This window comes from Synchiropus splendidus, chromosome 11 (genome assembly GCF_027744825.2).
Source record: "Synchiropus splendidus isolate RoL2022-P1 chromosome 11, RoL_Sspl_1.0, whole genome shotgun sequence".
Lineage (NCBI taxonomy): Eukaryota > Metazoa > Chordata > Actinopteri > Syngnathiformes > Callionymidae > Synchiropus > Synchiropus splendidus.
In genome coordinates, this window is record NC_071344.1 from 1,023,448 (window position 1) to 1,038,644 (window position 15,197).

At 46.1% G+C, this 15,197-nt stretch overlaps 1 protein-coding gene across 3 annotated transcripts in view; it reads right to left on the reverse strand.

The window, feature by feature from the left end:
• tenm1 (teneurin transmembrane protein 1) overlaps positions 1-14,683 on the reverse strand; it is a 229,552-nt gene extending 214,869 nt beyond the window's left edge. For all 3 annotated transcript variants that reach the window (XM_053879956.1, XM_053879955.1, XM_053879954.1), the window contains exon 1: positions 14,369-14,683. In XM_053879956.1, the coding sequence (XP_053735931.1) occupies positions 14,369-14,387 (19 nt within the window). In that variant the 5' untranslated portion in view covers positions 14,388-14,683. The remainder of the gene's footprint in view (positions 1-14,368) is intronic.
• Positions 14,684-15,197: the final 514 nt, after the last annotated feature.

Genomic DNA, 15,197 nt, shown 5'->3' on the forward strand with positions numbered 1-15,197 from the left:
ATCACCAGTATCTACAGACACAGATAACCAAATCTGTGAGTCACAGTCCGAACTGCGCCTTGGTTTGGCAGCGTGGTTGGGGCCCAGCTGCAGGCCTGTTGCGCCGGTGTTTTCCGGCAGCATGAAAGGGTCATCTCAGTGGGGATGACGGCAGCGTGAACTTGTCCAAACGTTGATGACTGAGAGTCGCTCCGTACTCTCACATCGTTTCAGTGTGAAAGAGGCATCTGGATTTGGGACTTTTGACTGCGACAGTGATGAACCCGAGTCCAAAAGTGCAGTGATATCACTCATCTAACCGGTTCATCTGAAAGTGGAACTGTGGCCGATTTCCCAAATCTGCTTAGAGGGGTGAGATACAGCTCCCAGAGTCACTTTTGAAAAGGATTGACGTCCAGAGCGGAGTCCGGAGGGGAGGGGCCTCGGCGATGTCAGACCACAACAAAAAAAAACGGCGGCGAGGGAAGGCGTCATGATTAGAGGCAAGGACCATGAGGACAAGTCACAAGCGATTTACACTTTCCAATCTCAAACGAATGTGTAGAAATCATGACAAACACGAAGAAAGAGCATAGCAAATGGAACGGGGAGGGAGGACCGGGGCTGTCAGAGGCAGTGAAATTGAGTTTCACATTGGTAAATAAACAAAAAGAATGGGAGCCCAGAGCTGAGTGCCATCCAGCAATATTATTTATACAGTAGTCGCTGGATTGGAAAAAAAAAACACTATGCAGAGAAGGTCTTATTTTCATAACAGCTCGGAGACCTCCAGCGAGGCGCCAGCTACTTCCTTTGTTCGCTCTGGCCTTTGTGTTGCCATGAGGCTTGTTAGCAAGAGACCAGTAATCCCGCTTGCTTAACAGGCCTGTGACGGTGTCATTAAAAAAATAACAAAAACAACTTGATATTCAAGCATAAAATTCTAACTCCCTGCTGCGTAAGCACCGTCAATTCACAACTCCAGTCGGACGGTAACTCAAGAAACAGTTCCCTTTTTTCCACCGTTTAAAGGTTACGGGCTCTGGATGGAAAAGACTGTGAGTCACTCCTCAGTACTCTGACTCACCAACTGTTAATTTTAGTGGCGGCTAGCTTGGTGATAATTTGTTCAACACCACTAAACGCGCATGAATCAGCCGAAGTTTTCAGAGGATTTGTCTCGACCTCTCCTCCTCCGCCTCTGACCTGGCTCCCTGGTCACACCTCTGTGTGTCCTCCTGCAAAAGTGTTTTGGAACACACTGTACAAAGTGTCTCACTGTAAGTAGATTATCTGGAGCAAAAACCGCCAACTCCATCAATGACCACACCATAAATGAGTATGTGTTTACCAGAGTAACCAAGTGAAAATATCACATTCCTGTACTTGGTAGAGTTGAACCCATCTATTGAACTTGCATACATGACTCTGTGATGCTTGGAAAACATACTCAGTACTGTACATTTGGGCTGTGTATTGGCTGGTTTCTTGCGATACGTATCCCGATATAGGGAGTGGTCATACGATACATTGCCGTAGGTTCAGCAATATATTCATCTTCAGGTACGGGCTAATGATGTGCATGAAAACAAGCAATATTTTAGCAAAAATATTGACACACTATTGCACAATCAACTGTTACAATATTTGAGTACATCAATATTTTCTTACACCAAAACACATGATGGCAAAGACTGCACGTCACCACATTTCTTCACAGTGTTCTGTTACGTTAAGATGGTCAAGATCAATGATCCATAATGATGTTTTAGGACGGGCAGAAACAGTGCACTGAATTCAGCAGGTCACGGAAAGGGTCATTGCACGACTTGGAAGCGTGTTGAATGACTGCACGTTGACCTGGGTCATCTCAGTGGGGGATGACGGCAGCGTGAACTTGTCCAAATGTTGATGAGTGAGAGTCGCTCCGTACTCTCACGCCGTTTCAGTGTGAAAGAGGCATCTGGATTTGTGGCGCTCTGACTTTTTGTTTTTCATTTATCGGTCTGTTTTATGGTGATGGTCTCTGTACAGTGTGAAAGGTGGGACACAAACAGGCAGCGTCAGGCCGCCACAGGTTTAGCACGTAAGCCGCGATGTCACGTCTCAGCACAGCAGGGGCTGCTTTCTGGTTTCCATTTTGTCAGCCATTACAACTGCTTCAGCATCAGAAAGAAATGAAGCACAGGCTGTTGCCGCAAATGCAGATCCAGGCTACAGGTCCTTCGGGAGTAAACAGTGAGCTGTCAGAGAAAGAAAAGCCGGGATGTGTTTCCGGGCTCAAAGAGAGGCAGGATAGCGCTCCGTCATTAGCATCAACAGTGCCTCCGCAGGGCTGAAGAGAGGGGCACTTCAAATGAGAGAGAGGCCCCTCAAGGAGCCGCCGGGCCCCGTTCCACCGAACCCACCTGAAACTAGAGTGCGCCGCCCCCACCACCCCCACCGGGAGTCCTCGCCGCCTCACGCCCAGCAGCGAGAAGTGAGGCATCCGAACTGAGATGAAGAGATTTCAGCACAGAGTGGAGAGGACGGAAAGATGGAGAGATTGCCAAGTGAGACATGGAGTGATGGAAGGTTCTAATTAATGAATAGGGGCTGAGTGTGTGTGTGTGTGTGTGTGTGTGTGTGGGCGGCTGCACTCTTGTCACGTAGATGCGCTTTCATAGCTGACCGAGCCTGAAATCACACACTGCTACAGTGGAGTTTGCTACACATGCCGTACCTGCACAGACACAAACAAACAGAAGTACACGCACAGAGAATCAGAGAGGAAAGGCAGCCAGCGCCCCCACTCGCTGTTGTCGATGACACACACCGAAACACCCACGTGCCGTGTTCAGTAGAGTGCCAATATCACTCCAGGTCAGGGCTTTGAGTGGCCGAAGAACGCCCAAGATCTGACCTTTGCCTTTTAAAAAGTTGCCGCAGAGGTAAATCTGATCGGCGCTCGGCCATCCACGCACTGACAACGTGACCTGTGAGAGGGGGAGGAAAGATGCGGCGACCTTGCGTATAACTTGGCAGGAGAAAAAAAAACAAAAAACAACAAAAAAAAGTTTGCCTTTTTTCTTCAGAAAGGTGCAGATTTTTCTTTTTCAATTTGGCGTCCAACCAGGTTTCTCACTTTCTTTTCCGCGATCTTTGACTCGTCTCTCTGATCTAAAGCCCTCTGCTTATTCTTCAGAAGCCTGAGGAACAAACAAAGCACAAACTGGCAGAAAAACATGACTCAACACATCGCCCTCGGTCCAAAGTCAGACATGGCCAACATTTGTGCTGTTGTTGCAATATCTGTATTGGGAAAAGTTGGGGGTTTTTTTTGCCTATGATGAAACTGTTGAAGTGAACAATCCCATTTAACCATGCCCTTCACAAAAATGATACACGGCTTTTTTAGTCATGGGTTTAACCAATAGGATGAGGTGATAACGTCCTGATGAGTGGCAAATGAACGTCACATGTCTTGAGTCCAACACCGCTCACGTCCGGCCACACAGAGTCAGTCAGACATAGAGGACGGTTCTATTCCGGTTCACGTCTACTTCAGTGATGATCGATCGAAGAGAGACGCCACGCCTTCGGACTAAAAATCACTCTTTAAAGATGAAATCTAACGTGATCAAATGTGTCAAAATGAAGTGGTAATATTGGAAAATGTAGAAAATAACCAGCATGATGGTGGTGGCCACGATTATGGTGGTTTCCCTCCTTTTTTTAACTAAATAAATGCTGAAAGAAACATAACGAAAGAAAAGGCAGGACCACGGACGGACGGTGTGAGGACGGCCGCAGACGGTCACAAGTTTCACTGCCGTACAAAAACACCTTTTATTTTTGCATTTACGTTTTTTCGTCATAATCTGACATTCCAAAACTGTGTGCTGCCGTAAAGTGGTATCAGTTTCGAGGTATCGGTGGCTATCGGAGCCCGGTATCGGACACTGGAGTTGGTGCATACCTACTTTAAAGCTTTACAAAATGTAGTTCACTCCATAAACTGACTCGTCCTACACACTGTGGTTTCAGGAGTGGCCTGACTCTCACACCCCCAGCGATGGATTGAGCCATGAAAAGACGTCCATTGAACGTGAAGTTAGACATGAGCACAGATCTCAGTGATGTATTGCAGCGCCGACACCACATTTACTTAAAGTGGCAAAGAGTTTTCGGGACCGCACGCCCGCAGTCTCCGCGAGCGATAGACACCAACCGAAACCACTGAATCAATATTCCTGACAAGCCAAAGCCTTTTTCAACACGTTTGATATTCCTCCACTCGGGCTAAGATAAATACATGTCATTGTCCTTCCAGCAGGACTAAAACGCTGTTCACACTAACTCCCTCTGCAAATAAAGCTTTACATCAACACTGACAGCCTGCTAAGCTCTTCGCATCAGCCACCGCTCGGACAGAAAAAAACAAAAAAGCATCTTTCCATAATGCGCTTCAATCCTTGAGGACGGGGAATTTGGCAGCATTATAGATGCAAGATGAATAGATAATCAATTCCTTTGACTCCTGCAATTGGATTCGGTTTTGCCTTCACCTTTGCTTTATGAAGTGGCTGATCACACAGCAATAATGGAGTGGGGAGAATTAGCCCCGCAGAGGTGCCGCTGCAAAGGTCTGCTGGTATCTGCGCAGCAGCGTTACGGATTGATTTGGGAATCCTAAGTGGTCTAATCTCCCATCTACGTGGAGCACAGCGCTGCTCGACAGCCGGATGACTCTGTGCCGACACGAGAGTCCTTGTTGCTCCCTGTGGCCGCCGAAGCTCTGCTCAGCCTCAGACTCGCGACGCAGCCTGCCTTCAGTAGCCTTGAACAAGAATCCGGATTCCATCGCAACAAAGAGAAGAACCAGCCGTGCTGCTCAGTCTGGGACAAACCTCTCGCTCCTCTGTTGTGTGCTGATGAGACTGAAAATGTGTGGGGGCGGAGCGCATTCATCCACGCTCTTGTTCACCGTACACAAAGATTCAGGCTCAAGGTTAAAGCCTGCGCTCACAGACAGTACGTACAGTATCAATGTGTATTTGTTAAGGAGACAAATGATCTTTCCAGACCACAGGAAAACGCATCAGCGCCAAATCAATCGAACCCTGGAAGACGGATTTGCTGTGAGTAAAAAGGAGGGAGTTGTTTTGAGGGCATCACTTCCTGTGTTTTTCCATTCGTGACTAGACCAGTCATTTTTAATTTCATATTGTCCAGAATAAAGTCTAGAGGCTGTATTGGACGCAACTGCATTCACTCTTGAAGAAGTTCTAGAGGAAACTGTGGTGGGGTACAGCACCCTCCCGCCCCCCCCAAAAAAACAACACGTGGCAAAAATTCAGGACTGTGTTTCATGAAGCCTCATGTGCTTTTCATGAAACAGAGTCCTCATTTTCAGTGACCTCTAGATGGCACTATACTGTAAATCTTTGACTTTGAAGAGCTATTCTGATGCAGCCACACATCATTTCTGAACCGGACGCGCCACCTTCTGTGCTCTGAAAATGACAACACTGTTTCATGAAGCTTCACCAGCTCATCACTCGTCATTACTAACCCACATCTCTAATAATAATAATAATCAGCTGTGTTTCCTGACACAGATAAACACGTTTTTTTGTCAAATCTTTGAGTAGCAAAATCCTTTTCGCCCAATGCTGGTTTGGTATAAATATGACAAGTCAAAGTTGAACTCTTTTTTTTTTTTTCCTGAAAGTTTTATCATCAGCTATTCTGACTGTACTCATTTTGCTCCACTGCTTTTCATTTCGGGAAGTTCTTAAAGTCCCGGAGCAAATCTGCAATATTCATGACGCAGCAAAATGAGCAGTGTTTATTTGAGTAGATTTTGTAGCGCGCATTATGATTCATTTTGGGTGTCACTTGAGGTTCCTCCATGCTTTACAGGGTTCTTTTGTGAGTACGATTCAACGTCAAAATGTTTATTCAGCTTTTAATCAGCAAGGATTATACATCACTTCTGGGTTTTTTAGCCTCTTCTACTTAGTTTTACACAGCTGCTTTGGGTTCAGAGCAAAGGAAATGAAAATGCTATAAGCAGAAATGAGACTCAAAACAGTTGCTTTTTTCATTTGAATAATGAATCATAATAGTCTGATGATGATAATATCATATGAACTGAGAGAAACTGTCCACCAAGTCTGTCAAATGTTGTGATCGAGTCCACCAGGTCACCACAGGAGATTTGGCTAAAAGTGGTCTCTGTATTCTGGCTGTCAATCAAAAGCAATGCCCTGATCTCATCTGTCAGAAGTCAATTACAGCAACAGCGCTCGAGTTCATGTCAGTTCAAGTCTCATAAAACCACCTCTTCAACACACCTCTGTATTGTTTGTGACTTCCCGGACGCGTCACGCTTCGTTTCGTGGCCATTCGTCTTTTCTATGGTTAATAATTCATGATCATCTCGAAGGTAGTGCGATGAATATTCCTGATGATCCACATGAGGCTATTTACCAGTCAGCAGGAAATAAATGAACCCGTTCGGAGGCGAGATGTACAGTTTACTATCACTGTGTTTTATGCTGCAGAGTAAATCACTTCATCGTCGACAAGGTTGCAGAATTAGTGTTTTTTTTATTTATTTTCTTGGTATAATTTATGGTCCAGAGCTGCAATTACATGTGAATAATGTGTTGTTGTTTAATTGTTTCTCTGTGCAGCAGGTGTCTGCTAATCTCACGTCCAGATGTCGACTGCTGCGACCAGAGAAACTAACTTTTGCTTTCGTTGTTTCAATGAAACCAAGTAGAAAAGGTGGAAGAGGTTTTGAATATGTACCGTGTCCACACCAGGAGTACATAATGAATACATTAGTTTAGAGGTCAAGTTGAACAACTCAACACAAATACCCGCTAAAGTTCGGTTTACCAGATGGAAAACGGATTCTGCTTCAGGATATGTTCACAACCCTGATAATAGTAGGTTATTCTGAGCGTGAAGTGGAGAGTCAGAAATGGGATGCACTTTCATACGTGGACACAGTGGGTCTGAAGGAAGCCTATGAGAAGGACTCTGGAGATGGTGACGCTGAAGATGAAGGGGTCTGAGCATCTTGAGACACTTTGTGCAAATAATGCAAGAAGTGCTACAAAATGATAGTATACTTTTAGGAAGTATTATGGTGTAGAACCTTGTGATGGTGAAGGACGCAACTTTTACTGGGCCTTATGAGATGATGTTTCTGGCATGAGCATGATACTACGACCAGTATCTTCGAAGCAATACACCCCACCCCCCGATTACTACTAGTAGGAGTATTCTGTCTACAAACACAAGTGTCGTAGTCAAGACACACACAATATTCAGAGACCAAGTTCGAGGGCCTGAGACTGAGTCGAGACCAAGACCAATGGAGTGAATTCCAATTCCTCCCGTAATCCTCAACCCTTAACCCTCAAATTTCACCCTCCACCTTAAATGGACAACAAGCCAATGAACAAGGTTTTTTGCACTGCTGGACCAAATATATTCGCTGGGAAGCCTGGGTGTTCCTCAATCCTGAGGTCGGCGATGCCGAATCCCAAATTTGAAGGAAGGTGCCTCCTTCAATCTTGGCCCTGGCTCTTTGCTGAGGTGGTCTCGTACGGAACACTAAACACTACACTACACAAGTACAGTGTAAAGTACATTAGCGTTTGTGTAGCAGTCAAAAGATATGGGTCAAAGTATTGTAGCAGAAAGTTTCTGGCTTGAGAAGAAGGATTAAGCAGCATTAACCCAGAATGTAAAAAGAATGGCTCTAGCGATTTTTCGTCTTCTTCTTTGTTGTTGTCCGATACTGGATGGCGTGCATGTACATTTTGTGTTGAAGTGCATTGATCGGACTGAAGGTGAACTGCGGCTGATTGTTATTCTCTGGAAAGCGGGCTGGCAGCGTCTCCTCTTTGTCCTTCCTTTTCACCAAGAGCGGGATAAAAATCAACACAGATATCATAGATTTGGGCTTAATTATTTTGACACCCATGCCAAGACCGAGGTGAAGGACAATGTGTGCGATAATACATTTAGGAAGAAGCTTCAATTGATCTCTCTTTCCGGGAACTTGTGGAAGTCGTTCCTTTATAACATAATGGGACCTGATCAAGTTGCCGCGTCAGCGCAAAGTAGGCAGGAAATAAATAGATGGACGCGGAAAACACAACACAAATGACTTGGAAGTGGCCCGACAGAAAATCACTCTGACAGCTCTTCTGTCTGGACCCGGGAGCGAGGTGTGTTTTATCAGCACTCGCATTAAGACGCACTCCTCTCGACAAATTAATCTCATATTTGAAGGAGCGGCGGAGTGGGCTTGACCAGCGAGCCTCTCGTGCCCACCATCACTCGGACTCGAGCAGCAGCAGAAGTGATTGCCTTCTCTCCAAATTTCACAAATGCATATATTTGCCGGCTCAAAACCCCAAAGAGGAAGGCGTGAGGGAGTGAAAGCAGGAGATGCCTGCAGAGACATAGTCGACTGCTTTAAAGAAGAAACGCCTCAGGCACACGCTGTATGTTCCTCGTGCGTGTGTGTCTGTGCGTGTCTGTGTGTCTGTGCGTGTGTGTGTGTCTGTGCGTGTCTGTGAGTCTGTGCGCGTGAGTGTGTCAGTGCAGCTTCGGATGAATGGAGGTGATTTTCGTTTTGATACTGTGTCTACACCTTGCTTTGTTGCTGTTGCTCCCAAGCTTTTCATTTGGACTGAAATAAACACGATGTGGATGGAAGGAAAAGTTGGGCAGCAGTTTCCACCTAAACTTTAGAACAAAAAAAATCTGTAGTATCTTCAGAAGTTCAACAGTGTATCCGTTTTTGATCCGCATGACAGTGAGAGAGTCATTAATTTATTCCATGAAATCCTCACATTGAATTTGAATGAATGAATGTTTATTGCAATCCTCTGATGCATAACAAACGTGCTACTTTATATGACTACTTTTGTATCTATCATGTACGATCATTGTATCATTATACCACCTGGCTTCTGAATTGATACTGTCCATGTAGTTCTGTCCATATTTCTTGTCTCATCGAACAGAGATTACGGGAAGAATCGCTTCAAAGTCACAAGAGAATTGCTTCACATGCCAATAACTCTTTCTTTCTTATATATGTATAGTAGCACCAACTCTCAGACCTCTACAACGTGAACAAAACATGGCTACTGGAAAACATGTCCAGCCGTTTTTGGCACCAAGGAAACTTGGATCTTCGAATGTTAAACCAGAATCATATGTTCCTGTGTCTTATGAAACAAATAATCGGCAATATATCGAGAACCACAATACGGCAAAAGGTGACCGCAACAATCTTTTTGATTTAGTAATAATATGAGCATTTAAACATCGACACTCTGGAAGGGAATATGCTACTAAAGCAGTTGTAAATTCAGCTGAGTCAACTCAGATTAATGGCAGATTACTGATGCGGTGGCCAATACCTGCCTCACCAAACATGTGGTTACTCCAACAAGCCAACAACCACCTTCAGAATAACCTCAGAGGCTCTGCTGAGATTCAACAACGTGCTAATAGCAAAACATAGTACACATTATTGGACACTCTGGTGTTGATAACCACAACCCATTCTGTCACTCGTGCAAAAAAAAACACAACACAACACAGTGAATTGTCTATAATTGTCCGGGATGAAACATGCAAACCTGGAGCATAAACTGTGTCCTGCGGAGTCTGGGAGGCTGCAGCAGCTACCCACCATTAAGTCAGAACTTTCCTTTCAAATTCCCTCAGTATTGATCGTGCTGTTTGATAAAAATTCATTCATTCATTCTTCTTCCCCTGACAGTGTCACAGAGGGACCATGAAGCGAGAAGTGCTGGTCACCATGGACAGGTCACCAATTAACCTCTGTGTGTTGGTGGGATCTGGGAGGGAACCCACCCAAGCACTGGGAGGAGATAGAAAGAAGGCCAGCGCCACACGTCTCCACGTGCTAATAATGATGTCGCACAGTTCATCAATACAGCGCACTGTCCGGCTCATCTGGTTACGAGGCTGCAATGACTATGCAACTTGAGCGGCTCACAGACGGACGAAATGCGAGTTGGAACACTGACTCAACTGACTCATAACGCCTTTATATTGTGTGTTTCGGAGGTACTTGCAAAAAAATCATGGGGAGATGTGTATAAGGACAAGCACAGTGTTCTGTGCTGTCTGCTTCCAGTCCATATAATAAAGAGCTGGAGCTAGCTCCACGTTTGTGTTGATGGATGCATGGGCTGTGTCCCAGTTACAAATGTTATACTTAGGATGGATGAGTGGTAGGCTGCCATCCCGAGACCGTCCGGAAAACAAGGGACCCGCCCAGAATCCGGGCCACACTGAAACATCATCAAGTCCCACCCCCAAGACTTCTTTTTTGTTTGTCATGTGTATTGCTTTCACGACTCAAGCGATGTTTGAGGATGTCGTTACGCGGCAGAGATTTAAAAATGTGTCTCTCCACCAAACGCAAACTATGGTTCCTCCCTCTGAGCTAACTTCAAAGCACTGCAAACTATGGGTAAGTTCAACATTTTCATCTCAATGAATCGCACTAAAGCTGAGTTAACTCTCGATTAACGGCAAATGAATCACACCTTCTGTAGCTCTTCTAAAAGTAACTTAAAGGAAGGCGTTACCAACAGCAGAGTGCCACTCGTGTGCTCTGTGTTACGTTGTTGGCATGTTGTCGAGCCTCTTCCGAGCCTCTGAGGTGATTCAGGAGAATGTTCTTGATAGTATCTGTTACCTTGGATTGTTGGAGTAAACAAATGTTTGCACAAGGCAAGCAGGACACTGGCCACCGGTGTCGATAACACCTTCCTTTAAGGTGTGTCTAGAACCGGAGTGGCCGACCAGTCCCTGAGAGCCACCTTGTTTGACTGTGCTGCTGAACAGAGCCACATGCTACAAACACGTCAGGCTGTGAGGCTTCACCTGAGCAGCTGATCATGTGACTTAGTATAGCGGTTAAAACTGCGTAGATAGAAATGTGGGCGCCATTGACTTGACCCTCTATGTTGGGACGTGGCTCCTGCCACCAATAATGTGGCCCCGGTCTGTGTGTGTGTGAGTGTGAATTCACTCCACTGAATTCAACGGACTTCACCTCCATCAACAGTGAGTCACAGGTGAAACACATGACACACCTTTAGTTGAGGGAAGGACAGAGTCAAGCGTGGAGCCGAGTCATGTAAAGTGAGGAAAGAGGCACATGGGGCCAGGCCTGGTCCAGAATAGATACAAAATGTGAACTCATTTGCCATTAATTGTGAGTTAACTCAGCTTTAGTGCGAAGAATTCAGATAAAAATGTTAACCACTCCACTGGCATCTAAAATAACCAGCACTCTATCCAATTCAAAAATACCAAGCATGACTCATCAAGTTTTGTGATGCTCCAAAATGGGAGGCAGCATGATCAAATGAAGCCCTCACAAATGGAGACACGTTCTCCCCCGAGTGAGACGCACCGTGTGAGTTCTTTACGGTGAGCCGCTGCGGTCGGCGCCAGGAGAGCGCGGCCGTGCTCGGGACATGAATTGCGAGCACAAGTGTTCACACTGTGGCCACACTGCCAGGCTAATTTGGCAGTGCGAGATTGCTTTTCTTATTCACTTTTTTTTTTTTAATCGCAGCGCTGGCAATTTCCCCTTCCACAGTTGCCGCCGTAGCCCAATGAATAGCGGAGCGGCTAATTAGTGCGGCAGGATTTGTGAAACAATTCCTCTTGAGAATGATGCGCCATTGCAAGGTAAATATTTGAAGTTGTGCGATGGTTACATCTCCGTCTCCGTGTGTGTGTGAGCAGTGCTAATGGTCCAGCAGGATGATTGCCCGGCTGGCACAAGCTCTTGGAGGCTTAAGAACGCCCCGACACATTTTATGGTTTTGCAGCAATTACGTTCTCGCCATGTGATGGACGTGCGGAGAACAAGAGGAGACACGGACGAATAAAAGGTCCCGCGGGACCCCACTTAAGTGTTGTACTCAATACACTAAACAACTTCTGAAGCCTTCCACAGTCTTCCCTCACTAATTTATCACCTTACTTCTATTAAGAATTGTTGTGTTTTTTTTTGTTCTGTGTATGTTTCATTGGGAGGAATGTGAGCGATTCCGAGGAGCGAGCATTTCGGTGCCAGGGGCAACTGCATTCCTGGAATGAAAATTCATAAATAATGCAGGACTGGATAACAAAAAGAAACTCCCCCGCCGTCTCCTACAGTACTGCGCTATCCACAGGCCTCGCAATATCACTCAAATCTCCGAAAAATACAAATTATTTGGACAAAAGTTCCAGGATGATACTCTGCAGGGAAGACAGAAAGCATCCGCGCGGCCCGCACTCCCGGCGCAGGAAGTCTCCTTGAATTAATGATGGGACAGCTAAAGAGCAAAGCCTCTCCCTGAGATTTACAAAATGTCAAATGGACTATCCACTTAATAACAAGTTGAAATATTAAAAAGTGCCGTAAAGCGATAACAGGAGCGTGCTGCGGAGTGAACTCCAAACCCACCTATCTGACTGGCTGATCGTGCAGGTAGTCGGATGGTTGACGGACAGAAATGCCGATGTCTTATCTGCGGCATGTGAGCTGCATATAATTGGCGCGGTGACATTTTAATTCAAAGACATGCCCTCTAATTGTGAGGGCGTTGTCATAATGGGTGCGCCATTTCAAATATCACTTCATCATCAGGGCACCATCTCCATGGCAACCACCTACCGTCGCCAGGTTAAACACACACACTTAACAGAGTATGCAACGCCACACGCTCGCGGAAGTCACCCAGTCATTGTGTCGTCGATGACACTGTTGTGGGACATTCAATGACCGGGCATAGATACATTTTCAAGACTGAATCTAACTGAACTTTTGCTCACAGTCAAGTCAATATTTGAGAGCTATTTATTTTTGCTCATATTTCTACTGTGAATTTATGCAGTATTTTTCTTTTTTTGTTCTGAAATAAAAGAAAAAAGAAAAACTGTGGATCAAATTGTCTTTTGTTTTTTTAATAATTGTATGTTTTAAGTTTAATGATCATGAAACACTATTAAATACTTCTAAAACAGACTGGAAAAAGAGGCGTATATTTTTGAAAAAATATTAAACAAAAATTTAATGAATTGAATTATGAATTTTTCGCCATTAATGTTTCCATTCAGGCACTCGCATAATGCTGAAAATCAAAGACTCAGCATGTCGTGGTTGTTTTTTTAAACGTTCATCTTAAGTAATTAATGACTCACGGAATGAGGGATTGTGTTATGACACAAGCTGATTATTCTAAATTTAAATGTATTTAACAAACAGTAGCAAAAATAAATAAATACATGTGCAAATCAATCAAATAAAATCCTACAGTTTATCATTTGAACCAGCCATAAGTAAAAACAATGACTTGACCTGCCTAAAAAAAGGCGGCGATGTTGATAAATAACATCACCACCTGACGTAAATGAGGTGGCGATGTTGACGCTGGTGGATAGAGCGAACGATGAAGCTGCATTCAACAAGTAACGTGACGTGTGTGTGAAGCCCCATTTGCCGACACGTCATTTCAGATATGTTCCCGTCTAGCCACAGTGAATTTGTCCACACTGCCTTTGCGGCTCCAGCTCGGTTCATTTCCTCAAGGTTTGCCTTCAGAAAGCTGGGACGGATGAGCTGGGACAGGTTGCATGTTCTGACATCAGAATAAAAGTCCACCTCTGACACCTCACACAGAGCCTCAGCAGCCCTGTACGTTTGACAAATGGCAGGTCCTGACGGCAACGTTTCAAAGAAACCAATCTCCCCAAAAGCCCAAGTAACCCAGCCTGGAGTTCCCTCCATATTCAGCGCATGAAAACAATCTTTATGGATAGGAAATGGTTCACTCCCAGCCAAGCTACTGAGGAGGATCTCACAGCATCCACGTCCGTGTGTGTGGCAGAAATGTTTCCGGTGGAGGCTGCAGACCTGCCAGACGCATATGGTGGAGTCATTACACATAGGTAGTGAAGGTGTGGAGCAAGTTAGACTGGGCTGGGCCCAGTGGTGGGGAGGCAGAAGGTGCGTGTCAGGGAGACAGATGCCCCCTGGAGCTCCACTGGCCCCACTGGCATCATGAGGAGACCTAACAGTGCTGATGGAGATGGAGTGGACCAGGCAGAACTGGAGCCAAACGAGTCCAGGCTGCAGGCAGAGCTGTAAACCACCAGGGCTCCCTCTGCACACATGAAGCGCGAGGATGAGGAGGAGGACGATGATGATGATGATGAGAAGTCTGCGCCCGGTCCACACATGTGCGCGCACACACACTGCACACCGTCTCCACAGATGTCACCTTGTGTCACGAGTGTGATTCAGCCGAGAACCAGGCAGGCCAGCGCCGCTTACCTTCCCGACGTTTCTCCATCCCTCTGCTCCAGAGCGCCGCGGTGCTGAAGGCTGCAAATCCCCCGTTATGGACGCGGCGAGCGCCGCTGCTGCTGAATGAGGATGAGGCGCCTCTTTTCTCCCGCAGTTCTGCCTTCCCGGCGGGACGATGCCGCCCAAATGCCGACAGATGACGACGACGCGAGCCCCGGCGGGATCTGCGCGCAGACGAGAGCGTGCAGTTTAGCCGCAGTTGAGCCGGAGGAGGAGGCGGCTGCCGCTGCTGCTGCTGCTGCTGCTGGAGGAGAGGCAGTATGCCGCTATAACGGGCGTCCGTGGAGCGTACCACCGCACCGTGGAGGAGGGGGTGTGGCACAGACCGGCCTCAGACTGGCCTCACGCTCCTTCATCTGGGGCTCGTCTGCTCTGGCGGGTGCTCTGACTCAGGGGGTCCCGGTCGGATGCTGACTCACGACTCATGTGGACTGTTCCTGCACCACACCGTAATAGATGTGTAATAACTTTTGGCAAACGCCGGAAGACGTCCGCAGAAACAGTTGCCCATGTGAGAAGAAGCCACCCCAACTTTCATCATGATTTATGACAGGAGGAAAATGGTGACATGAACGTACAAGACCTGTGCTGTAATAAACCTGGGGAAATGGGTCGCCGCCCAGGGAAGACCACTCAACTGCTCTCGGAGGTGAAAAGTTCACACTCAACAGCAAAGACTACTTGCATAAATTAGCTGAAATAAGTTCAAGTACAGGCATTGTTTACACTCCAGAGAGGATCCAGTTTACAGTGAGGGGAAGACGGTGGTGAATAGAAGGGACAGCTTATGGAGAAA